Source organism: Mobula hypostoma, chromosome 11 (genome assembly GCF_963921235.1).
Source record: "Mobula hypostoma chromosome 11, sMobHyp1.1, whole genome shotgun sequence".
NCBI lineage: Eukaryota > Metazoa > Chordata > Chondrichthyes > Myliobatiformes > Myliobatidae > Mobula > Mobula hypostoma.
Genome location: NC_086107.1, coordinates 80,798,261 through 80,823,893, shown reverse-complemented (window position 1 = coordinate 80,823,893; position 25,633 = coordinate 80,798,261). Strand labels below are relative to the sequence as shown.

The 25,633-nt window shown below is 42.6% G+C and overlaps 1 protein-coding gene across 1 annotated transcript in view; it reads right to left on the bottom strand.

Annotated features, from left to right (window-relative positions):
- Positions 1–16,317, bottom strand: part of gga1 (golgi-associated, gamma adaptin ear containing, ARF binding protein 1) — a 71,811-nt gene extending 55,494 nt beyond the window's left edge. Inside the window, exons 1-3 of the mRNA XM_063062344.1 lie at positions 16,261–16,317; positions 3,544–3,628; positions 1,215–1,290 (exon numbers count right to left, since the gene is read on the bottom strand). Coding sequence (XP_062918414.1) covers positions 1,215–1,290; positions 3,544–3,628; positions 16,261–16,303 — 204 coding nt within the window. The 5' untranslated portion in view covers positions 16,304–16,317. The remainder of the gene's footprint in view (positions 1–1,214; positions 1,291–3,543; positions 3,629–16,260) is intronic.
- Positions 16,318–25,633: the final 9,316 nt, after the last annotated feature.

Below are 25,633 nucleotides of genomic sequence, written 5' to 3'. Positions count from 1 at the left end.
CCTTGACTTTGATCCAGAATGCCGGCAGAGATGTTACATGAAACATTCTCTTCAGTCTGCAGTCATTTGCAAGCTCGAGGAGTTGATCTCCTTCCCGCGCTGACATGGATGACGCGTGCGTTCAAGCTCAACAGCGCGTGACAGGGAATGAGGAAAGGTGCAGCTGACTCATATCGCCAAATCATATCGTTTCCTCGCGGCCCGGTAGCACATGCTTTGCGGCCCGGTGGTTGGGGACCGCTGAACTAGTCAGTATGCTCTCCACTGTGCATCTATTGAATACTGTCAAAGTTCTAGATGATATGCCGAATCTACACAAACTTCTTAGCAAATCGAGTTGCTATTGTGTTTTCTTTGTAATGGCAGTTATACAAAGGATCCCTTTGCTCATCTATACCCAAAAGTACTACTACTAAAAAGCTTTATTTAGTCAGAAATTTCATGTTCTGCTGATGTTAAAAAATCATAACATCCTGATGAAGGGTCTCGGCCTGAAATGTCGACTGCACCTCTTCCTAGAGATGCTGCCTGGCCTGCTGCGTTCACCAGCAACTTTTATGTGTGTTGCTTGACTTTCCAGCATCTGCAGAATTCCTGTTGATAACATCCTGACTTGTGTTTTGGCCCCTTCCTGGAGGGTTAGGAAAAAATAGCTGCGCCCATAACAATGATGAACAAGTTACCAGGGGGAAATTGGCAACTGATTGCTGACCATAAATTACCAACATGTAAAGAAAAGTAATGCAATAAGTACACTGTCAGTCTTTAATGATTCCAGACAGATGCTTAGAACAAAAAATGCTTCTTATTCAATACTGGATATGGGCAAACTGAATCTCTGAGATGAGTGATTCTTATATTTATGCTGTAAATATAATGAATCTTATATATTTGTAACCGTTATTTGTTTTGCACAGATCTTCCTGCAGTGCAATGAAATGTGAACTATGCACAAAAGACATTTCAACCTGCATACTTCAGCTTAACTAGCAGCAAAGATATTTGAAGGTACTTTCACAATACTGACTTTGCAAAAAATTAAATTAAATTAAACTGAAACTACATTTTGATTTTTTATGGTATTCTAAAATACTCAACTTTAGGAAGTACATAAAGCTATGGCAGCTCTGGGTTGGAATGATTATACTCTTGTCAATTGTTGATGTCATTTCATACTCAAAAGCATTTTTGCACAAAGTGACTATCAATCTTACTGTTAAGGCTTGAATAGCTTCCCATTCTTGTGGGGACTGGATCTTATGTGCCAGAAATCTTGTAGCAAGCTGGGGTCTGGAAAAACAATTTTTATAAGATATACATATCACTAAAAATAAAGCAGAATGTAAAAAATAGGAATTTTATGTTGCTACAAAAAAATCCATCATTTAAAAATTATTTCTACATATGTTAAAGGAACCTAAGCAGAAATAGGCAATGCAACAATGTGCAGCTCAATGTTTTACTCAGGAATGGCAAATAATTCTGATTAATTACTTTGATCTGCACGTTTTTCAAATGATCCCATTTGGCCAGTAGCAGGCCAAGATTTCACTCATAAAACTCCCCTTAGTCTATTATAGAAATACTTTTGATAAAGACTTGAGATTATGAAGCAACAGTTCAGGATACAGGAAGTGTACTATGCTGACAAAGCCACAGGATGGGATGGTAGGGCAGAAAAGGTGGGATGAATAGGGGAATGGGGGGTTGGCTGCAGAGATGATAATGAGTTGACTGAAATATGATGGGAATCATGAAAAGTAGATGGGAGTCAAGAGATCAGTTGGTAGAATTTGGGTAGGGAAAAAAATCACTAGGAGAATATTGTTAAAGACATATACTTGGAGAAATCTGCAGTTCTTGGATTCTCAGGCTGCAGCTATGTAATGCTGAAATTGTTCTGAGTCCTCTAGTTAAATGTGGTATTCATAGGCCTTTTTTGGCACATCAAAATATTATGCAAGTGATGTCAAGTGGTGCTGTTCACTATTTGATTACATTGCAAATACCCAGCAGCCTGTGTGTGTCCAGACATCATCCACATAGATGTCCTAGCAACAATTTCAGTCCATGATCACCTGGAACTGAAAATACCTCCAAAATACAGATGTCTAAGATACATTTTTTTAAGACTCTGCATCCTAACTAATTTTTAGAACATGGAAGAGTAGAGCACAGGAACAGATTAAATTGGTACATAAATGCATACTAAACTACCGTTCTACCGATAAGCCCATGTCCCTCCATTCTCTGCATATTTATGTGCTGATCTATGAGCCTTTCAAATGCTTCTGTCGTATTTGCCTTCACCACCATCCAGGCAGCACATTCTAAGCAACCACCACTCTTCATGTTAAAAAAAAATTGTCCCCACATCTCTCATACGAACTTGCCCTCACTTATCTTAAATGCATGCCCTCTAGTGTTTGACATTTCAACCCTCGGAAAAAGATTCAGGCTGGCCACTCTATCTAGGCCCTTCATAATCTTATAAACTTCTATCAAGTCTACTCTCAGCCTCTGCGACTCAAGAGAAAATGAATCAAGTTTGTCCAATTTCCCCTCTTACAACATGGACTCTAATGCAGACAGAATTATGATGAACCTATCTGCACCCTGTCCAAATCCTCCACATGCTTCTTATGAGGTGGCAACCAGAAATGAATTTAATACTCCAGATGTGCCTAACCAGGGATTTATAAAGCTGCAACATAACTTTCTGACCCCTGAACTCAATTTACATAATTTGTAGGGGATTGAGCCGGGCTGTGACCAACCTTTCTCAGTATTTCAGTGAAAATGTGGTTTCTCTCAAGGGGCAAAAGATATTGTGGCAGCCTTGGCACTACTCTCTGAGCCAAGGCTGCCACAATATCTTTTGCCCCTTGAGAGAAACCACATTTTCACTGAAATTCTGAGAAAGGTTGGTCACAGCCCGGCTCAATCCCCTCCAAATGACCACAGGTCCAGAAAATAAATGGCTTAGATTAACTGTACGAACACCATAAGACATGGGAACAGAATTGGGTCATCTAGCATTCAGCCCATCCAGTCTGCTATGCCACTCCATTCTGGCTGATTTATTATCCCTCTCAATCCCATTCTCCAGCCTTCTCCCTATAACCTTTGACGCCCTGACTAATCAAGAATCTATCAACCTCTGCTTTAAATATATTCTATGACTTAGCGTCCACAAATGTCTATGATAATGAATTCCACATATTCACTAAAAAAATTCCACCTCATCTCTGTTCTAAATGGACGTCCCTCTATTCTGAGGCTGTGCCAGCACATCTTTTCTCAGATAAGGGGCCCAAATTTACCACAATACTCCAAGTGCAGTCTGACCAATGCCTTATGAAGCCTGTCTGCTCACACCTACAAGAAATCCTACATTTCTGCATGTTTTGGGGTCATTCAACATAACACCAGTTTTCCTTAACTCCTGGACGCATAAAAGTCAATGGTTATTACTGTTCAATCAGAAACAATTTTCTCAATAATCTCAACATTATGTACTGTGGAATTTTTTCCAATACCTACCCCTCCAATTCCTTGTTCAGCTGGTCACAGAATGCTTTAATCGAGTCCCAGTCCAGCTCTCGGTTTAAGGGGTTTGTGGCTTTATCTGCATTGAATACAACAAAAAAAAACATTATTTTAACAACTAGATATAAACTAAAAGACTCAAGTAAACTCTAGTTCTGAAAATTATCGAGTCACAGAGTTATACAGCACAGACACAGGCCCTTCAGCCTAACTTATCCATGCTGACCAAGATGCCTTTCCAGCTGGTCCCAATTGCCTGCGACAACCCTGCCGAAGGGTTTTCAGCCTGAAGCGTTGACTGTACATTTCCCATAGATGCTGCCTGGCCTGCTGAGTTCCTCCAGCATTTTGTGTGTTGCTTCACAATGACCAGATTTCTGCAGGTTAACTCAACTTTTCAAGAGATTAAAACACCCTACAGCAGTTTGAGACAATCGTTTCATCACACTTTCAGATATAATTACCAGCAGCACCAATTCTTTCCCTTGCCAGGTTCCAGAAGGCAAATGCAGCTCCAGACTCTGAACTTCAAACGTCAGCTCTACAATGTTAATAGCTCAATTTGTTATTGTCTTATGATTATCAGAATCAGTGCTGGTAAGTGCAATAGGCCAAATGGGCACAATGAATTGTTATAAATGGCTTTTCATATTCTAGCCCAAATTAACAGCTCTTTTAGAAGTTAGCAATCTCTTACAGGGATAATGGTCACTATGGGTGTTTTGAGGGCCAGTTTCTCAATTGCTGCACCAATTATGGTTTACAAACTCAACAGAAATCTGGGTCAAAGTGGAAAATTCCTGATATTCAAAGCAATCAGGGCAAAGGTAGAAAGCAGTTTCAATAATGATCATTATTGTCTTCTTATCTAGAGGATTGCTATCACTAATGAGCTCCATTGTGTAGGCTTACACGTACAATAGGCCACATCATAAATCTGTAGCTTGTCTGAACTAGTGTCAGCTGGTCTCAACAGACCAAGGTTTAAAGTGTGAAGGTTGATCTTGTTCTCAACTGTTGTACTGAGCAGGTGGAGAAGGAATTGTCTTTCAGCTCCTTTGGAGGAGTGACAGGGCAGGGCTCTTATTTCTTCTGCTGATAAAATGGTCTCCTTGCTCAGTATTCTGAAGCACAATGAAGCCAATTGAACAAGGAAGGGAGAGTTGCTCATGGAAATGAACCAGTCCTCAGCACAGAGGTAAAAAGGGAAGAGAAAGAAAGAAAGAAAGACATTTCACTGTCCTGATTAAGGGTCTTGGCCCAAAACATCAACTGTTTATTTCCCTCCACAGATGCTGTCTGACTTGCTGAGTTCCTCCAGCATTTTCTGTGCGTTGCTCAAGATTTCCAGCATTTGCAGAATCTCTTGTGTCTATAACTATTTTGAGGTTGTTTGTTGGATTCTTACCCTCTTCCTTAGATCTCTACTTCAGTTTTTTGCCACTCCCTCGTGTGAAAAGTAAAATAATTGTGAATGCATAACTCAGCATAAAACAATTGACCATTCAGGGTATGGCCTGTCCATCCAATAAAGCTGAAACATGGAGGAAACAACTGCATTTTAATGAGTTTTTCCTGAAATACGTACACTAGCACTCCCAATACAAAAGCTCCAACAAACTGTGAGCATTTCTGACACAGCACATTTAATTCCAAACATGTTGAGATCTGCTTCATGAACAGAAAAAAAATAACAACCTTGCTCATGAAGATGCAACAAATTTTGACAATACTTAAAACAAAGTATTTTCTCGGGCCGGCTAGTGGCGCAACTACATCTGTGTCGGACCCGGGAGCGGAGGTTTCCGGGTTCGAAACTAGTTGGGTCCACTCCCGAGTACACTTTCCATCCGTGCCGGGTTGAGTGTCGAGATCGCAACTCAACCTCGTAAAATGTCTGTGTGAGGAGTGGCACACCACACAGTCTCTCTCTCGCTCCGTGCCTTGTAAAAAGCCATGAAAAAGACATCATCATGGACGCATGGACACGCAGACTCGCACGCACGCAGGCACACGCCAAAAAAAAACGAAGTATTTTCTCATGATATACAAAAACAATTCTTTTAAATAAGCATGATTCACTACAACCAGTGGATTGGTATGACCATAAGATATAGGAGCCCATCGAGGCTGCTCTGCCATTTCATCATGGCTGATCAATTTTCCTCTCAGCTCCAATCTCTTGCCTTCTCCCTGTATCCCCTCATGCCCTAACTAATCAATCTCTGCCTTAAATATACCTAGTGACTTGATCTCCACAGCTGCCTGCGGGAACAAATTCTACAGATTCACCACTTTCTGGCTAACGAAATTCCTTCTCATCTCCATTCTGAAAGGGCATCCCTTACTCTGAGGCTGAGTCCTCTAGTCTTATACTCCCCGCCATAGGAAACATCTCCACCTCCACTCTATCGAGGCCTTTCAATATTCGACAGGTCACTCATCACCCTTCTGAATTTAATTGGGTAGAGACCCAGAGCCATCAAATGCTCCTCATAAGCCTAAGCCAATCCTTTCAATCCTAGAATAATTTTCATGAACCTCCTCTGAACCCTCTTCAAAGTCAGCACATCCTTACTAAAACTGCTCACTGTACTCCAAGAGAGGCCTCAACAGTGCCTTATAAAGCCTCAACATTGCATCTTCTCTTTTAGGATGTATGAAGTGGTATACTACCAGTGACAGCACTACATTATAAAGCAAATTGTTTAACTATGATCTGTGCTGAAAATGAAGCTGACTTGCTTGGAATCATGATTCATTTCTCAACAGTTTACTCCATTTGAAATAGCATGGGTTTACGCCCAACTGACAACACATAATATAACCTTCCCTGGCCTAGTGCAGCATTCTTAATAGTGACTACTTTTCATTAGTATTTCAATGGCTAAAAAACATTTGTGAAATGCTGAGATCAAAGGTTATCTTTGTTTTTCCACTTCTGTGAAGGTGCTGCATTAAATACTATATTGAAGATCCAGCAAGCCAACAGATGAACAGGTGTTTATCCAGATCTTCACCGATCTGTGAAAGGTTGCATTAAATACTACATTGAAATTCCAGCTCACTACATGAATAAACACAGAAGATCCCATATTGTTTGACAAGCAACTCAACAGAGAATACATTGCTCTCCTCTTGCAGACTCATGAACACCAGCCTCCACACCATCGACGACATCTTCAAATGCCTCAAAAAGATGGCATCCATTATGAAGGACCTCCATTACCGGGGACATGCCCTCCCTCTTCTTCTTGTGACCAAAAAGGAGATACAGAAACCTGAAGAGACACACTCAGTGTTTTAGGAACAACTTCTTTCCCTCCACCATCAGATTTCTGAATGGAAAATTTATCCATGCATACTACCTCACTATTTTTGTTCTTCTTTTGCTCACATTTTGTTCTGCTTACTTAATTTATTTTACATATGTGTACACTCAGACTCCGCATAACGATATCCCACATAGCAGTGATTTGTTACAACGTGGTTATTCTTTATTGAAAATTTTTTAAATGACAAAAATTTATTCTAAATGACATTTAAAACTTCTCAGAAGTAGCCACCATTACTACAAACATTTAATCAGCCAATGAGAGCTTTTTACATACACTGTGAACCACTCACAGCCAATCATGTATTAGGTCATGCTCTGCTTCCCCACATGTGTAAACACGTTTCTGCACCCTCACCAATTTATTCCTTTTTTTTTCCACCGATAATGTCTGGCAAATAGCCTGCAACTTCCAGTGAGGGTAGTACATCTAAGATATCTGGGAAAAGCATTAGCATGGATGTGAAACTGCAAGTGATACAGCGTTTGGAAGCTGGAGAGCATCAGGTTGATGTTGGCACCTCTTTGAAATTGGTTATATCGATGAGCAGAGCAATTATAAAAAATGCAGACAAGGTAAAAGCTTCTGCATCAACAACCTCAAAGTTACTATTAATGAAGGCAACGTGTTCAAGGAGCCACTTGCTTGAAAATAGACTAAATAAATGGGTGGAGGACCAAACACAAAGAAACATGCCCCTAAGGCAGCTGATAATAATGGAAAAGGCAAGAAGCATCTTCGATCATATTCAAGAAGATATGTCGGTAATATTCACAGTCAGCAGTTTGGTTTGGTAGATTTAAACAGCACAGTAACCTCCATAGCATACATATCTCTAGTGAAGCAGCTAGTGCAGATAACAAGGCAGCCCAGGAATTTCCTGCAACACTGAAGACCATAATTGAACAGGACGATTATCCTCCTGAGCACATCTTCAATGTGGTTGAAATGGGCTCATTTTGGAAAGGAATGCCTTCTTGTACTTTCATCTCCTGAGAAGAGAAACATCTGGGGTTCAAGGCTGCAAAGGACTTAACCACAAAACTCCACAGAACTAGCATCACCACAATCACACAAATCATGGACCAGTTCATTGATAATGACCCTGACTGGGAATGAAGCAATAAGGCAAAAAGAGGTGTTCTCAGCATGATTTGCTGCTACTGAGAACTGCTTCATGAGAGGAAACTTAAGAAAAGGCAATCAAATCTTGATGCCTACTTGAAAAAGAAGCCAAAGCTAGAGGACGACCCACAGCCCCTAAGATGTAACCACCACTGCTGCTGCTCCACTGATGTACAGGTTAGGCCTATTTCCATGTTCGTTACTCCACGAATTACTGTGTATACAGAAAATAATCTATCATACATCTTATGTTTGTGTTTTTTTAAAAAGCAGGCACACGTGTCCACTGATGTAATGTTACAATGACCCCGCATTGCGCTGATTTACAGAGCGCTCCACCTCAGAGGACCACATCCTCAGCGTTAAGTGGGGTCTGAGTGTGGTTTCCTTTCTTCTGCCCCCCCTCCTTGAAAAGTGGAATGACTTTGCAATTTTCCAGTCCTGCCAAACCATTCCAGAATCTAGTGATTCTTGAAAGATGAATTACTAATAGCTTTACAATCTCTTTCAGCCACCTCTCTCAGAATCCTGGTGCACACCATTTGGTCCAAGTGACTTATCTACCTTCAGACCTCTCAGTTTCCAAGAATCTTCTCTCTAGTTATGGTAACTTGACACACTTCATGACCCCTGATACCTGGAACTTCCACCATACTGCTAGTGTCTTCCACAGTGAAGACTGGTGCAAAATACTTAATACTTAAATGCTCATCCGCATTTCCTTGTCCCCCATTACTACATCTCCAGCATCATTTTCCAGCAGTCTAATATCCACTCTTGTCTCTCTTTTAATTTTTTGTATCTGAAGAAAGTTTTGGTATCCTCTTTAATAATATTATTGCTAGCTTACTTTTGTATTCCATCTTGACCTTGTTTATGGCTTTTTTAGTTGTCTTCTGTTGGTTTTTAAAAGCTTCCCAATCCTCTAACTTCCCACTAATTTTTGCACTATTATATGCCCTCTTCGGCTTTTATATCAGCTTTGACTTCTCTTGTTTGCCATGGTTGTGTCATCTTGCCTTTACAATACTTCTTTCTCTTTGGGATGTCGATATATCCTGTGCTTTCCGAATTGCTTCCAGAAATTCCAGCCATTGCTGCTCTGCCAGTGTTCTCCCTCATGCCTCTGTAATTTGCTCTACTCCATTGTAATACTGATACATCTGACTTCAGCTTCTCCTTAAATTTCAGGGTGAATGCAATTATATTATCACTTGCCCCTGAGGGTTCTTTTACCTTAAGCTCTTGCATCAATTCTGGTTAATTTCACAACACCCAATCCAGAATAGCTGATCCCCTAGTGGGCTCAACCATCAGCTGCTCCAAAAAGCCATTTCATAAGCATTCTAGAAATTGTCCCTCTTGGAATCTAGCTCCAAGCTGATTTTCGCTGATTTTCCCAATCTACCTGCATATTGAAATTCCCCATGACTACTGTAACATTGCCCTTTTGGCATGTATTTTCTATCTCCCATTATAATTTGTAGACTACTGCTTGTGGGTCTGTATACAACTCCCATCAGGGTCTTTTTACTCTTGCAGTTCCTTAGCTCTGTACACAATGATTCAACACCTTCTGACCCCACGTTACTTCTTTCTAATGGCTTCCAATCGTTCCTCCTCTTATGTTTACCCGGCTTCCCCATAAACTCATCTGTTCAACCAGTCGAGGTGGCAGAACTTTTCTGCATTTTTCCTGAATCCCTGCTGAAATTATTGAAGATTTGGCTCGGATCTGTTTGCAACATTTTCCAGTTTGCTTTCCAAACATCTTAGCTTGCAAGCTACTGTAACGTAGCAATTAATGCAATGCTCTATAGTGCCAGTGATTGGGGTTCAATTCCTGCCACAATCCGTAAGGAGTTTATACATTTTCCCAGTGGCTACGTGGGTTTCCACTGAATGCTCTCGTTTCCTTCACATTCCAAAGATGTAGAGTGGTCTGCCCCAGCACATCCTCGGACTGTGTTCGTCTTTGATGCAAATGACACATTTCACTGCAGTTTTATTTGTCATATAAATATCAAGACATAATCTCGAAATTCTTTTAATACCTCCGAATCTAATTCAGTTGAATGGTCCTCTCAGCGCGTCCCCCCGCCCCCCCCGGCAAGCCCATGACAAACTATAGGCACTTTGCTGTGTGAGATATGGTATGTGATATGACCAGACAAATTACAGTTGCTGCTTTAGGAAACAAGATCCTATGATACTGTTTGTTCGCACCCATCTCATTCCCCTTCAACTCTTCCTATATTTACATGATACAACTATTCAACGTTTGGGCCCATATTTCTGATGTTTGATATTTTCTGTGTTGTTCATTCGCATTTGATAATAATACATGTACTTTGAATCAACTCCTGTGGTACAATAATTGAAACAGGCATCTTGGAACCAACAGGAATGACAATTGATTAAACCATAAACTCAGGTAAAAACATAAAATACTGCTGACCCCAGTTTATTTTCATTTTTCTTTCATAAAATATATCTAATGTGCACAGGGATTTTTTTTGTGGACAGGGAGGGGAGTTAGAGATCAGGTTAAGGTTTAGGAACAGGGATGTGGAGGAGTTAGAGGTCAGGCCTCTGCTCCACACACAAAGTCCAGAGACGTGGGTAGGTGACGAAGGGCACCCAAAGTCCAAGCTTCCTCTCTGCGCTCAAGGGCCACCGGCGTGGACAGTTGACAAAGGACATGGGTGATGTTGGGCAAGTCGGGGGGGGGGGTGGGGTCCTGGAATTGGATTCCCGTGTGAGAAACACGCATGAGGAAGCATGAGGACTGATCAGTTGGTAAAACCAGAGGCAGGTTCATTGGCTCATTGGTTTGGAAGGGCCTGTTACTATCCTGCATCTCCAGATAAAAAATATAAATACAGAATTGGCATTTCTATATTTGTTACAATCATTCAGCAGTTGGATTGAAGTGGAAAAGTATCTTCATTTATACAATAATCACATTCTTTTCAGATAGTCTCAAAATGAGGCAATCAATAAAGTGCTCTAAAGGTGTTTACAACCAGAGGTCACAGCCTCAGAATACAAAGACATCCCTTTAGAATAGAGATGAGGAAGAATTTAGAGAGCCTGAGGGTGGAAAATCTGTGGACTTCATTGCCACAGATGGCTGTGGAAGCCAAGTCATGTTTAAAATGGAGATTGATAGGTTCTGGATTAGAATTGGCATCAAAGGTCATAGGGAGAAGGCAGGAGAATGGAGTTGAGAAGGATAATAAATCAGCCACCACTGATGACGGACTTGATGGGCCAAATAGCTCCCAAGTTTATATGGTATAAAAACATTTGAGAATAATCAAGTCACAGCTACAAGAGACTACAGATATTGCAATCTGGTGCAACAAACAATCTGTTTGAGGACCTTAGCGGTTTGAGCAGCATCTGTGGGAGAAAAGGAACTATCAACGTTTCAGGTCAAGACCCTGCATCAAGCCCAATGTTATACACTGATGTCAACTGGTAAACTGAATAATACAACATGATGCCATTGGGCAAGATGATGGGTTGACTGGCCTAAGTCTGCTCCTGTATCTGTTTTTATTGTCGTTTTGAACATTATCTTCGACCGAGCGATAACTGTCCCAGTCATTTTCAGAATGGAAGAGAGTGAGTTTCCATGACCACAGCAGGGTTACCAGATTGGCTTTTATCGTGCCAAATTCCAGAAAGCTGTCTTTTTCTAATTTGGGTGGTGTCAGAAAAATTCATTTGGCTTTTCCCCTTTTCCCCTGGCTTTTCTACATGCTAAGACTATCTGCATGAAAATTACATACCATCAATTTTCTAAAACATTTTCCTTCCAGAAAAATGTTTTTTGGTCAGTTACATTGGGCAATATTTCTGCCGCCAAAAGTATGGGCAAGAAGGCGCCAACCGGCAAGTCAGCAACACAATCACATGCCCACCCGTCCGGGCGGGTGCAGTTTTTCCTCGGACCTCCGAAGTGTTTGGATGTGATTTATAATCATACAAATTGACCGTGAAGTGTACTTTCTATACGTAATAACGTTTTGTGGTGAAACTGTGATGCCTTCGGATGTTTTTACAGGTGTCCCCCGCTTTTCGAACGTTCGCTTTACGAAACCTCACTGTTAGTATCCTACATTAGTACCGTTTTGCTTAACTCAGCGCACGAAAAAATCAGTGCATCACGTAATCATCACGTAATTGTCAGCCCAGATTACAGACGACACAATCGGAAATCGGCACTGATCTGGGCTGACAATTACAGGCGGCACCTAATTAATTAGCATGTTTGTTTCGGCTTTTTTCTTAAAGATGTGCTGTGTACCTCCTGGCTACTGCTGGACCCCTGCGTTCTTCGCGGCAATGTATCGCTCAGTGGCCCGGAGGGTGGGGGCCACTGCACCACCCAAACTCTGACAAGTCTAATGCACCATCATCAGTGTGCTCGGCAAGCTGTCTTCCCGATTCCCGTGATACTACATTGTACATACATTATTTCTACTTTATATAGGCTGTGTATTTTTACGTGTTATTTGGTATGATTTGGCAGCTTCATAGCTTAAAGGTTACTGGAGAGCGCTTGCGCTTGTTTCTGCCGAGAGCGCTTGCGTGAGATTTTCTGCCGACGGCACTTGCGTGCGATTTTTGCTACGGAGAGCAGTGCAGTAATGACTGTGGAAAAGTATTTCTACTTTATATAGGCTGTGTATTTATCATATCATTCCTGCTTTTACTATGTGTTACTTTTATTTTAGGTTTTATGTGTTGCTTTGCATGATTTGGTAGGTTATTTTTTCGTCTGCGAACGCTCACAAAATTTTCCCATATAAATAAATGGTGATTGCTTCTTCACTTTACGACATTTCGGCTTACGAACCGTTTCATAGGAACGCTCTACCTTCGGATGGCGGGGGAAACCTGTATAAATCATTTATTATCAACACCCATGGCCATGTCATTAAAGAAATGGAAAGCTTCTTACAATAGCAATCGTAAGTACAATACCAAATGGGAAGAAACATTTGTATGGGTCCAAAAGGCTGCTGATGGATTGGAGGCAGCTTATTGTAAATTGTGCCACTGCACCATTGTACCAAGAGCTAGCAACCTTTCAGATCATGAAAAATCAGAGAAACACAAGCGGAGAACTCCATCACAAGGCCAGACACAATTTAATGTAACAAAGATCCTAGGCAAGATAACGATAAAGTTAAGGCTGCAGAGCTGCAAATTGCTGTAAGCATGACCTGCCATTGTGCGATATGTACAGTTGACCACCTGAGTGAAATCATGATAGCACATGGGCATGGGAGTACACTGGAGCACATAAAGTTACATAAAACTAAATGTGCATGCTTAATCAGAAACATCACTTCGTCTGCACTGAAAACTGATCTCATTGATGACTTTCAGAACAAGAAATATGCCATCATTATAGATGAATCTACTGACATTTCAACACAAAAACACTTGTGTATTTTAGTTTGAATTTTAACTGACAGGGCAAAGGAAATTGTAACTGGATTTCTAGGTTTAATTCCGGTGCAAGAGGCTACAGGAAAAAACATATTCAATTTGATTGATGAGGAAATCAAAAGATGTGGCCAGAGTCTTGCAAATTGCATTGGTTTTGCATCAGATGGTGCATCAAACTTTGGGTGCAACAACTGTGTGGTCTAGACTAAAAGATGTGTCTCCTTTCTGTGTGCAACTCAAATGTATCTGTCATTCGCTGGCACTGTGCATTCAATATGCAGTATCCAAGCTACCATCAAATATTGGATTTTTGCTGTCAGAAATACCCAATTGGTTTTGCCATAGTGAATTAAGATGAGAAGCATACAAAGAATTGTTTAGAGTGATGAACACAGCTACAGAATTTGACCTAACCCAAACTGCCCCCCTCCCCTTTGAAAAGCCTTCATCTACTTGGTGGCTTGTGTGTGGAAAGGTCATGTTTAATATTTTGATGAACTGGGAAGCACTAAAGACTCATTTTACTTCTGCTGAACTAGCCCAAAGTCTGATACAAAATTCAAAGCAAGACTCCTAAAGGAAATGTTGTCAGACTACAAAAACGACTTGTTCTTTGAGTTTGCGACACCTGTTGAGCAGGAATTTGAAAGACTGAACAGCTTTTTTCAGCAAACCAAAGCTGATCCTCATGAATTGTAGCAACAAATATTCTTACAGGGGAAGAGTCTTCAGAACAGACTGTATGATGCCAAAAGACAGAAAAAAACATTCATGAAGTTGATTTTGGTATCAAAGTCTTAACAGCATATAATAAATTCCTACAGCAGAACAACAGTGCTGAGGCCCATCTAGAAATAAAAAATGTCAAAGAAAGATGTACGTCTATGCTAGAAGCAACTCTGAGTCAAGTTATATGTAGACTTCCGTTGGCGAGAGAGACATTTGAAAGTTTATCAAAATTGAGCCATGATAATTTTAAATCAAGCTTCAAGGCCCATGTTTTCCGAGTTACCTTGCAGGAAACAACATCAGCACTATTGAAGAAGAACAGAGAAAAATGCCTTTTGTGGATTGGAAAGAAGGTCGATTTAAGAAAGATGGACTCCCTACAGACACTGAAGAGTTTTGGATTGGCATACTTCAGCATCAGGCACTTAAAGAGGTTGCCACCTTTGCCCTTACTTGCCTAATAACCCGTCAGCAACACTGTAGTTGAGAGGATGTTTTCTCTTGTATCCCCAGTTAAAAGGAAGGCAAGAAACAGAACAGTCATACTTTACTGATCCCAAGGGAAATTGATTTTCGTTACAGTTGCACCAACCAAGAATAGAGTATAAATATAGCAATATAAAACTATAAATAATTATACAGTAATATGTAAATTATGCCAGAAAATAAGTCCAGGACCAGCCTATTGGTTCAGGGTGTCTGACCCTCCAAGGGAGGAGTTGTAAAGTTTGATGGCTTCCTATGACGCTCATTGTTGCATCTCGGTGGAATGAGTCTCTGGCTGAATGTACTCCTGTGCCCAACCAGTCCATTACGTAGTGGATAGGAGACATTATCCAAGATGGCATGCAACTTGGACAGCATCCTCTTTTCAGACACCACCGTCAGACAGTTCAGTTCCACCCCCACAACATCACTGGCCTTACGAATAAGTTTGTTGATTCTGTTGGTGTCTGCTACCCTCAGCCTGCTGCCCCAGCACACAACAGCAAACATGATAGCACTGGCCACCACAGACTCGTAGAACATCCTCAGCATCGTCCGACAGATATTAAAGGACCTCAGTCTCCTCAGGAAATAGAGATGGCTCTGAATGTTCTTGATGCTATTGTGAGAATGAGGGCAGAACTATTGCTTTCAAGCAAATGTTGCAAAGACTTCACTGCATCTCCAGAAATGGTAAAAAAAAAACTTCACAACGGACAAGGTTTATGCCGATTGTTCCACTGATTCCAGTGAACAGGATAGCAATGACCTGGATATGGAGCTTTTCATGTGATGAGAGTATGAGGGAAAGTATTGGAATCTGTCTGGCTTTTTTCTGGCATTGTTTAGCTTTAAGTTAAAATTTCAATCTGGCAACCTTGGTCCACAGACAAATCCTTCTACTCTTCACCCAGACAGTGCAAAAATCCAGGTTGTTGCTTACGTCTCAGGTATGGGTTTTGCATTGAAAATCAAAGGGGCTGCCAATGTAACGTGGCAACCTGTCTACACAATTTGTATGTCACTGCATGTAAAAGTACAAGATGCATTTTAGCTGGAGGAACAGACTGCTGAAGGGATGAAACACATCCAGCAGCTGCCATTAGCCCGAGTACAGCTCAGCAGCTCATGTCCCACCCCAACATTAACATGATTGACGGGCGCCGCCTCCCTAACACAAGTTTCCCCATTCATTGGTCAAAACCCCTAGCTGTAGCACGCGTCACTCCCACCTGATAAGCCAAAGCCACTGTCAATCATCAGCACTAACCCACCCTCCCATAATTTCCGGATTATTCCGCCACTTTCAAAATAAAGGACAGCCTTCAATAGAAAACTATTTACATTTAGAAGAGACAATAATTAAATTCTTAAAGCCGGTTTAAAATGAATGCAATGCTTCGGCCGGATTCCCTTCCAGAATATTCCAGGACAAATTTCAGAAGGTTCTATATGCTGGATTCGAGACCCAGTTTGCACATAATTCAGCTCTCAGCCCGCGCGTATTTCAAACACTAATCAGTGTCTCTTTTCCTGCTTTTATTCTGCAGTTTAGCCGCGTCTCACTCACTCAGCTGCGCCTCCAGACTCTCCTCCTCCGGCGGAGCCGCCATCTTGGACCGTCCACTCTCGCGAGAGTTCCTCCGCCCTGGACGCCGAGATTCGGCAGCACCTACGTGTACTCTTAAAGTAGTAAACAATTCCCCTCTGCCTTCTTAAAGCGGAAATGCTATGTGCACACAGACCAAATGAGAAATAATTATATATTCAGACATCCCACCTCTCCCGGAAGATCCGGGAGTCTCCCGCATATCGATAGTGGCTCCCTGTCGCCCGGAAATTATATACAATATCCCGGAAATAGATTTTTTTGAGAGGGAGAGGGAGGGGGAGAGTGAGCGTACGGATTGGTCTCTCTTCGTGCTAAGAGTGGTCCCCAACCACCGGGCCGTGAGGAAACAATATGATTTGGCGATATGAAATGATATGAATCATTTTCACCTTTCCTCATTCCCTGTCACACACTGTTGAACTTGAACGCACGCGTCATCCATGTTAGCACGGGAAAAAGATCAACTCCTCGAGCTTGTAAATGTCGGCGGGCTGAAAAGTATGTTTGACATAACATCTCTGCCGGCATTCTGGATCAAAGTCAAGGCTAAATATCCTGAGATAGCCACGGAAGCACTGAAAACATTGCTTCCATTTCCAACATCATATCTCTGCGAAGCGGAGTTTTCTGCAATGAATGCAACGAAAACTAAATCGTAGAATAGACTGGACATAAGGAACCTCCTACGAGTATCACTGTCTTCCATCACCCCTCGATAGGACCGTGTTGTTGCAGGGAAACAAGCCCAGGGCTCGCACTGATTCAGCGATATTGGTGTGTTGCAATGATTTTATATGTTCATACGGGGAAAATATGCACTGTGTGTTTAATATCCAAACGTTTCTTAAAATGTTATGATGCTATTGACTTATCACCTATATTCCGGTCGTGATTAACACCCCCCCCCCCAGGTCGGCTGGTCCGCAAGAATATTGTCAATATTAAATCGGTCTGCGGTGCAAAAAATGTTGGGGACCCCTGCTAAGTAGACCTATCAGTTTTCTCTGTAGGCGGGCTGTACAATCGACCTCAAAAATAATGACAGTGTTGCTCGCTGCACTGTTTGCAACAGTGACTTTTCTATTGCCCATGGTGGGTTAAAATGTAAAAGACATGGTGAGGTGAGTTTAACAAGTGTCATTACAGCATAGCTAACGTTATTTAAACTAACTGGCTAGCTGCTAAGGAGCTACGCTATTGATGTCCTACGTGATGAGGCCAAACTCCCTGCAGACTTGCTTAAAGTTGTAATAGAATAAACATGATAATATAATATAATATAAGTACATATTTTAATGTCACATTTGCTGCATATACCCAACTTGGTTTACGGATTAGACAAAATCACTAAACAAAGTATTACATACACCCTTGGAGGTCGACTGGGGGGAGGGGGGCGGAATATGGTGTTGGGGGGGTGGGGGTGCTACCTCCCTGAAATGAGTTTTTGCAGGGTGAGATATCTGTATATTAAAAATAGCGACTGCTACGTAGGAGGGATGCACTGGAGCTCAAAGCAGCCAAGGCAAAGGCACTGTGGGGAATCAAAATAGGGTTGATTGTCATTGCCTTAGATGGTGTGAAATTTGTTGTTTTGCACCAGCTGTACAAAGCAAATAAATAAATCGTGCAAGAGGAAGAAAGGTAGTGTTCATCGGTTCATGAAAAAAACACGGTCCATTATTATTATTGAAGATGGAGGGGCTAGGTCCTGTATGGAAATACTTGCATGACGGAAAATGCAGGGCTTTGTAGGAGGGAAGGATTTGAGTAGGTCAAAAAGTCAGCACAACATCATGGGCCACAGGGCCTGTACTGTGCTGTAATGTTCTATTTAACCAATTTCCCCCGGGATCAATGAAGTATGACTATGACTATACTATACTATGTGTGAGTGTGATGTGTATTAAGGTACACATGCCTGTGTTTATATGTGCATTACACTGTACCTGAGTGCACAGTATAATACACATGTGTGTATGCATGGAGATAGATGGAGGATTCTTCCTGCTGGGAGACTTCAATGCGAGAGTTGCAGTTGGATATGAAGCATGGTCTTCTTGCCTTGGTCACTGTGGCATCGGCAAGATGAACGAGAACGGGAAGGGACTGCGAGAGCCACTGTGCACTGCCTTCACTGATCTGACCATGCTGTTCAACATCATCAGCAGAAGCCACTGTACACAGCCTTCACTGATCTGACCAAGGTGTTCAACCTCATTTCAGAAGCGGACTCTTCGACCTCCTGCTAAAGCTTGGTTGCCCCCCGCCCCCAAGACTGCACAGCATCATACCATCCTTCCATGAGGATATGCACAGCACTGTCTGCTTCAGTGAAGTAACCTCTGATGCCCCTCCAGTGAGCAGCGAGTGAAACAGGCTTGTGTCCAGACACCAACCCTCTTTGGAATCATCTTCCCCATGCTCCTTCACTATGTTTTCGCAGACTGCACTGAAGACATCTCCCTTCGCACAAGAGCTGATGGCAAGCTGTTCAATATTGCTCGCTTGCACTCCAAGACCAAAGTTAGGACAGCTCTTATCCATGAGATGCTGTTTGAAGATGATGCAGCACCAACATCGCACGCTGAAGGTGGACTCCAACAACTGATTAACCGCGTCGCCCATCCCTGCAAGGGATTTGGGCTAACCATCAGTCTGAAGAAGACAAATGTCATGGCCCAGGGTGCAGAATCTCCCCAAAACATCACCATTGATGGTTGCTCTCTTGATGTAGTCGACTCCTTCATTGGGTCGACCACCACCAGCTCACTGTGCCTTGAAGCAGAGGTGAACAGTGGGATTGCCAAAGCTGCAGCTGTCATGGCCAGGCTGAACAAGAGAGTGTGGAACAGGCAGCTGATGAAGAAGACCAAGCTGTGTGTGTACCGGGCATGCGTGCTCAGCACACTCCTCTACGCCAGTAAAGCTTGGATGCCACACATCAGCCAAGAGAAGAGGCTTAACTCTTTCCACCTACACTGCCTCAGGCGCATCTTGCACATCTCCAGGCAGGACAGAATCATCAACACTGAGGTTCTGCAGTGGGCTGACACCTCCAGCATCCACACACTACTCAGCCACAGACACCACAGATGGTTAGGCCATGTCACACAGATGGACTAGTGACATGTTCCAAGGATGTGCTGTATTGCGAGCTAAGTGAGGGTCACCGCCCACGAGGACAGGGAGGTCTGCAAATGGGGCAGGAAGTTGGCAGGCATCGACCTCAACACGTGGGAGGAAGCAGCTGAAGACCAAACAGCATGGAGGGCCGCAGTTAAAAGCGGTGTGCGATGTGTTGAGATAGCGAGGACCAACATGCTCATCAACAAGAGAGCCAGAAGAAAAGCAGGCTGCATCACCAGAGCATCTTCCTCCTTCACCTGCAGCCACTGTGAAAGAGTCTGTCACTCTGGAGTGGGGCTGGACAGCCACTCCAGAATGTGCAGATAGCCCCGAGTCTACAACCCCAAGAATCATCAGAAAAAGTGTCACACCATCGTCTTGAGGTGTACAGATGCCAACGACAACCATACACTGAGTGTACAGTATAATGCACATGTGTGTATGCATGTAGATGGATATAGTCTACTGGACCGTGTTGATACAAACGGACATGATACTTACAAAGCCATCCTCTGCCCTCATCTTGAACTCTCTGACCACATCTTCATAATGTTAATCCCAGCATACTGAACTCTGTTGAAAGCGGAGAAAGCAATCAAGAAAACCATCATTGTATGGCCTAAATGAGGCTATCTCTATGCTTCAGGACTGTCTGGTAGATATTCAAGGAGACCGCCACAAACAGACCTCTGGGAATATGGCTCACCTGTCACTGACAAAGTTAGTACCTCACGGCCCAACTAGACGCACTGGCCTAATGCAGAGGTACACTCTAAACTAAAATCCCAGGACACTGCCTTCAAGTCTGGTGACTGAGCAGCTCTCAGAGCAGCCAGTGAAACCTCATCTTAGAATCCAGATGGCAAAGACTGCCTCAGCACAAAAGAATTCTGGAACACCTGTCTGATAACGATCCCCAGCGTAGGTGGCTGGACAGGAGAGGGCGTTACTGACCACGCAAGGAAAAACAGCGCTGACATCTCCCTCACTGCTTTGGGCCAGCCGCGAATGCTACTCCCCTCGCAGGTGAGTGGCAGACTTGAGAAGAACTCTGCAGAAAGTCAAACCCTACAGGGCAGCTGGGCCAAACGACACCCCAGGCCAGGGACTCGAGGAATATGCACACCATTTCACTGACATCTTCACAGACACTTCATCGTAAAGGCTGTTGTTCCCATGTTTCAAATCAACCATCATCATCCCTGTACCAAAGAGCTCTGCGCATTCAGAACTAACCCAGTGCACTGATGACGATCATCATGATGGCTGGTAATGGCTCATATCCAAAACTCTACTCCTGCCACATTGGACACTCAGCAAAGTGCTTACCGACAGAAGCATTCTACCATCTGTCACACGCATGGGCCTGACACACAGAAAACAAGGAGCCATGTCAGAATGCTGTTTCTGGATTTCAGTTCAGCATTCACTGCTATTGTCCCACTGACCTTGGTGAACAAACTCCTCAGTCTAAATTCACCACTGTGCAACTGGATGATGGACTTCCTAACCAACAGACCTCAGATAGTCCAGTTGTACAACTGCTCCTCCCGTCCTGTCATCCTCAAGATGGGTGCGCCCCCCTCCAGGGCTGGGTGCTGAGCCCACTGCTGTACACTCTGCTCACACACGACTGCATGGCCAAACACCCGAGTAATCACATTGTCAAGTTCAACAATGACACAACAGAGGTGAGGCTCATCACCGACAACGATGAGATGGCCTACACAGAGAAGGTGGAAGAGCTCGAGGCCTGGTGCCATGCAAATAATCTCTTCCTTAATATCAACAAGACAATGGTTATTAACTTCAGGAAACTTGCACCACCACAACCCTCTTTACATCAGCGGCACAGCAGTGGAAACCTCAAGCAGTTTCACATCTCACACAATGGGCCAAGAACACAGTCTGCATAATCAGGAAAGCTCACCAAACCTCTACTTTCTGAGGAGGCTAAAGGGAGCTGGACTTTGTACATCCATACTCACGTCATTCTACAGATGCACTGTAGAGAGCATCCTAACAAATTGCATCACTGCATGGTACAGAAACTGCACTGTTGCAGACAGGAAGGCTGTACAACAGGTAGTCAAAACTGCCCAATGCATCACAGGCACCAGGCTACCCGCCATCAGGGACATATGTACAGAAAGGTGCTGGAAAAGGGCCAGTAACATCATGATGGATCCCACCTACCCTGTTCATGGACTGCGATCAGGGAGGAGGCTATGTAGCATCCACGCCAGGACCACCAAACTCAAAAGAAGTTACTTTTCCCAAGCAGTAAGGCTGATCAATACCTCCACCCACTAAGTTCACCTAAGTCCACTACAGCTCCTTTCAGAGTCACCTTATGTATAGACACTACTGTGCCTAGCATCAATTTATGGACATACGTTCACTCCGTGTACAGAAGCTCTTTTGTATTTATATTTATTGTGTTTTTTGTTATTACTGTATTCTTTACCCTATTGTGCTTTCTTTGTGCTGCATCCAATCCAGAGTAACAATTGCACATGGAGAGGAGCCAGGATGTGTACAGTAAATGATATTAAGCAATCATGAATCCTGAATGAGTGCCCCTGAGGATTTGCGCATGGTTAGATGCGAGCACGGGTGCACGAGTGTATGTACAGTATATATATTTTTGTATGAAAAGAACCTTGTGGAGTGCCTCTCTGTGCGAAAATGATTGTACCATGACTGATAATATTTTGCTAATTAAATAATTGAAATTAATTTAATTTTGACAGCACTTGCTGTTGTTCTTTGTGGTGCATCGAATGGCAAGCTTGCTGATTCTTTCGCGTTTTTGCTCTTTTTCTCGGCACAGATGGAAAGCGTGCAAGGAGTCAGCCGGATTTCAACCCAGGACCATGCCACAAAGTCCGGTGCAGATGCCACTACACCACCGGCTGGCCTTTACAGAACTTGTGATGTTTTTAAACCATTGATTCTAAATCAGAAGAATCAGAATTAGGTTTAATATCACTGGCATATTTCTGTGAAATATGTTGTTTGGTGGCAATAGCACATTGCAATACATAATCATAAAAAACTATTCATTACAATAAAAAGTATATATAAAAGTGAATTAATTAAGTAGTGCAAAAAGAGAGAGAACATTGTGAGATAGTGGTCATTGCCCATTCAGAAATCGGATGGCAGAGGGGAAAAAGCAGTCCTGGTTTGCTGAGTGTGTGCCTTCAGGCTCCTGTACCTCCTCCCTGATGGTAGCAACAAGAAGCGGGTATGTCCTGGGTAATGGGGACCCTTAACCATTGATGCTGCCTTTTTGAGGCATCACTGTTTGAAGAAGTCCTCGTTGCTGGGGAGGCTGGTGCCCATGATGGAGCTGGCTGAGTTTACAACTTTCTGCAGCTTTTTCTGATCTGGTGCAATTGTCCCTCCAGTTAGAGCAACCAGTTAGAATGCTCTCCACAGTACGTCTGCCAAAACTTGCGAGCGTCTTTGGTGACATGCTAATTCTGCTCAATCTCCTAATGAAATATAGTCACTGTCATGTCTTCCTTGGAACTGTATCAATATGTTGAGCCCAGGATAGATCCTCAGAGACGTTGACACCCTGGAACCTGAAACTGCTCACCATTTCCACTGCTGATCCCTCAATGAGGACTGGTGTGTGTTCCCTCGACTTTCCTTTCCTGAAGTCCACAATCAGTTCTTTGGTCTTACTGACACTGAGTGCAAGGTTGTTGCTGCAAGACCACTCAACCAGCTGATCTGTCTCACTCCCGTACGCCTCCTCGTCACCATCTGAAATTCTGCCAACAATAGTTGCGTCATCGGCAAATTTATAGGTGGTGTTTGAGCTGTGCCTAGCCACACAATCGTGGGTGTAGAGAGATTCAAACCTTCCCACTCTAAAACCAAAAAATTCTGAAAGAAGATACTAATCATCATTAAGGATCTCCACCACCTGCGACATGACCTCTTCTTCTTACTACTGTTAGGGAGATGGTACAGGAGCCGGAAGACCAACACTCAGCTTCAGGTTTCTGAACAGTCTATGAACCTATCAACAGTACCTCACTACTTCTTTCTACTTATTTATTTTTTATATTTTTTATTGTAAATGATATTCATTTTTATGTATTGCACTGAACAGCTGCCACAAAACAACAAATTTCACAACTTATGTCAATAATAATAAATCAGGTTCTGATTCCGATTCTGAAATCTGAACTTCAAGAAATTGGGGGTGTAGTCGACCGCGAGGGAGACTATCAAAGCTTGCAGTGGGATCTGGAACAGTTGAGACAATGGGATGAAAAATAGCAGATGGAATTTAGTGCAGACAAGGGTAAGGTGTTGCACTTTGGGAGGACGAACCAGAGAAGGTCTTACACACATAGTGAAGGGTAAAATACTCAGGACTTTTGTGAAACAGAGGGATCTGGGAATACAAATCCATAATTCCTTGAAAAGAAATGTTTAACATTCCTTGAAATATTTAAGGAGAACATGAGGGAGAATTTCTTTACTAAGGGGGAGGTGCAAGTGTGGAGTGTGATACTAACAGAAGTGGTGGATGCGGGTTCAATTTGAACATTTAAGAGAAGTTTGGATAAGTACATGGATGGGAGGGGTATGCAGGGCTGTGGTCTTGGTGCAAGTCGATGGGACTATGCATAATAATAGTTTTGCATGGATTAGATGGGCCAAAGGGCCTGATTCTGGCTCTATGACTAAATATTTATGTTAATGAATTTAACAAGTAAATACAATAAATCAACATATTAAAAAGTCTTAGATAGTCAATTTATTCATCTGTAACACATAGTATAAACTTTATCAGGGCCTCTCTACTCTCCCATCCAGGACATACACCAGAAGCCCTGCGTTTGCAGAGCCCCCAGTGTTGTCAAGAAACCCTCCCACCCATCGCACAGTCTCTCTGACCTCCTACCGTCAGGCAGAAGGTGCTGCAGAATAAGAACAAGGACTGTTAGTCTGGGTAACAGCTTCTTCCCCCAGGCTGTGAGACTCCTGAACACCCTGTTACCACCCAGTGTGCATTATTTATGATAGCTCCGGTAGCATTATACTGTTTTATATTTAACTACTTGTCATATATTCACTCTATGTCAACTTGTACATCTACGGAGTATTTTTATTACCTGTTAATATTATTTCATGTGCTGTATGTGATATATGTACTGTATTATGCACCTTGGTCCCAGAGGAATATTGTTGTGTATATCTGTATACATGTGTACGGTTGAATGACAATAAACTTGAACTTGAACTTTAGTAACTCAAGTAAAATAATTTTAGTAAAGCACCTCAGTGTTCAGACCGGAAGTGTCTGGCTGCTTAAGTGGGTGTTGTGCTCGATAAATTTCAAGCTAATCTTTCTGGGCAGGTGACACGGTAACTTCTCAGAGTGTAATCGCAGACAGGTACTGACATAATCAGAATCATCGACCAGAAATTCATGTGTAAGCACCTCCTGTTGTCACCTACACTGAATGGACTTTGCACTTGTTGCAACAGTCAGCTGGCAGAGTCTATGCAAAGTTTAGTTAATCTATCATTTCCATTAAATTATAACTGAGCTTTGAGATAGTGATAGGAACACAGACTGTCCAATTATGAGTGCTTTTGAAGTCAAATAAAATGCCTTTGTAGGGGAGAGTCATACTTCTGACTTTGGCTAGGATGAGATTAGATAAGAGTGGGCCAAAGTAAAGGGAACTAGCCTCACCATCTCCCCAGCATAATTCAGTCCTGACTCCAAAAAGGCAGCTCCTTATCAGTCGTAGAAAGCTTGTGTAATATCCAGCAGAGAATCCCAAAACACACTATCTTGATTATATAACCATATAACAATTACAGCACAGAAACAGGCCATCTTGGCCCTTCTAGTCCGTGCCAAACTCTTACTCTCACCTAGTCCCACCGACCTGCACTCAGCCCATAACCCTCCATTCCTTTCCTGTCCATATCCCTCCATTCCTTTCCTGTCCATATATCTATCCAATTTAACTTTAAACAACAACATCAAACCTGCCTCAACCACTTCTGCTGGAAGCTCGTTCCACACAGCTACCACTCTCTGAGTAAAGAAGTTCCCCCTCATGTTACCCCTAAACTTTTGCCCTTTAACTCTCAACTCATGTCCTCTTGTTTGAATCTCCCCCATTCTCAATGGAAAAAGCCTATCCACGTCAACTCTATC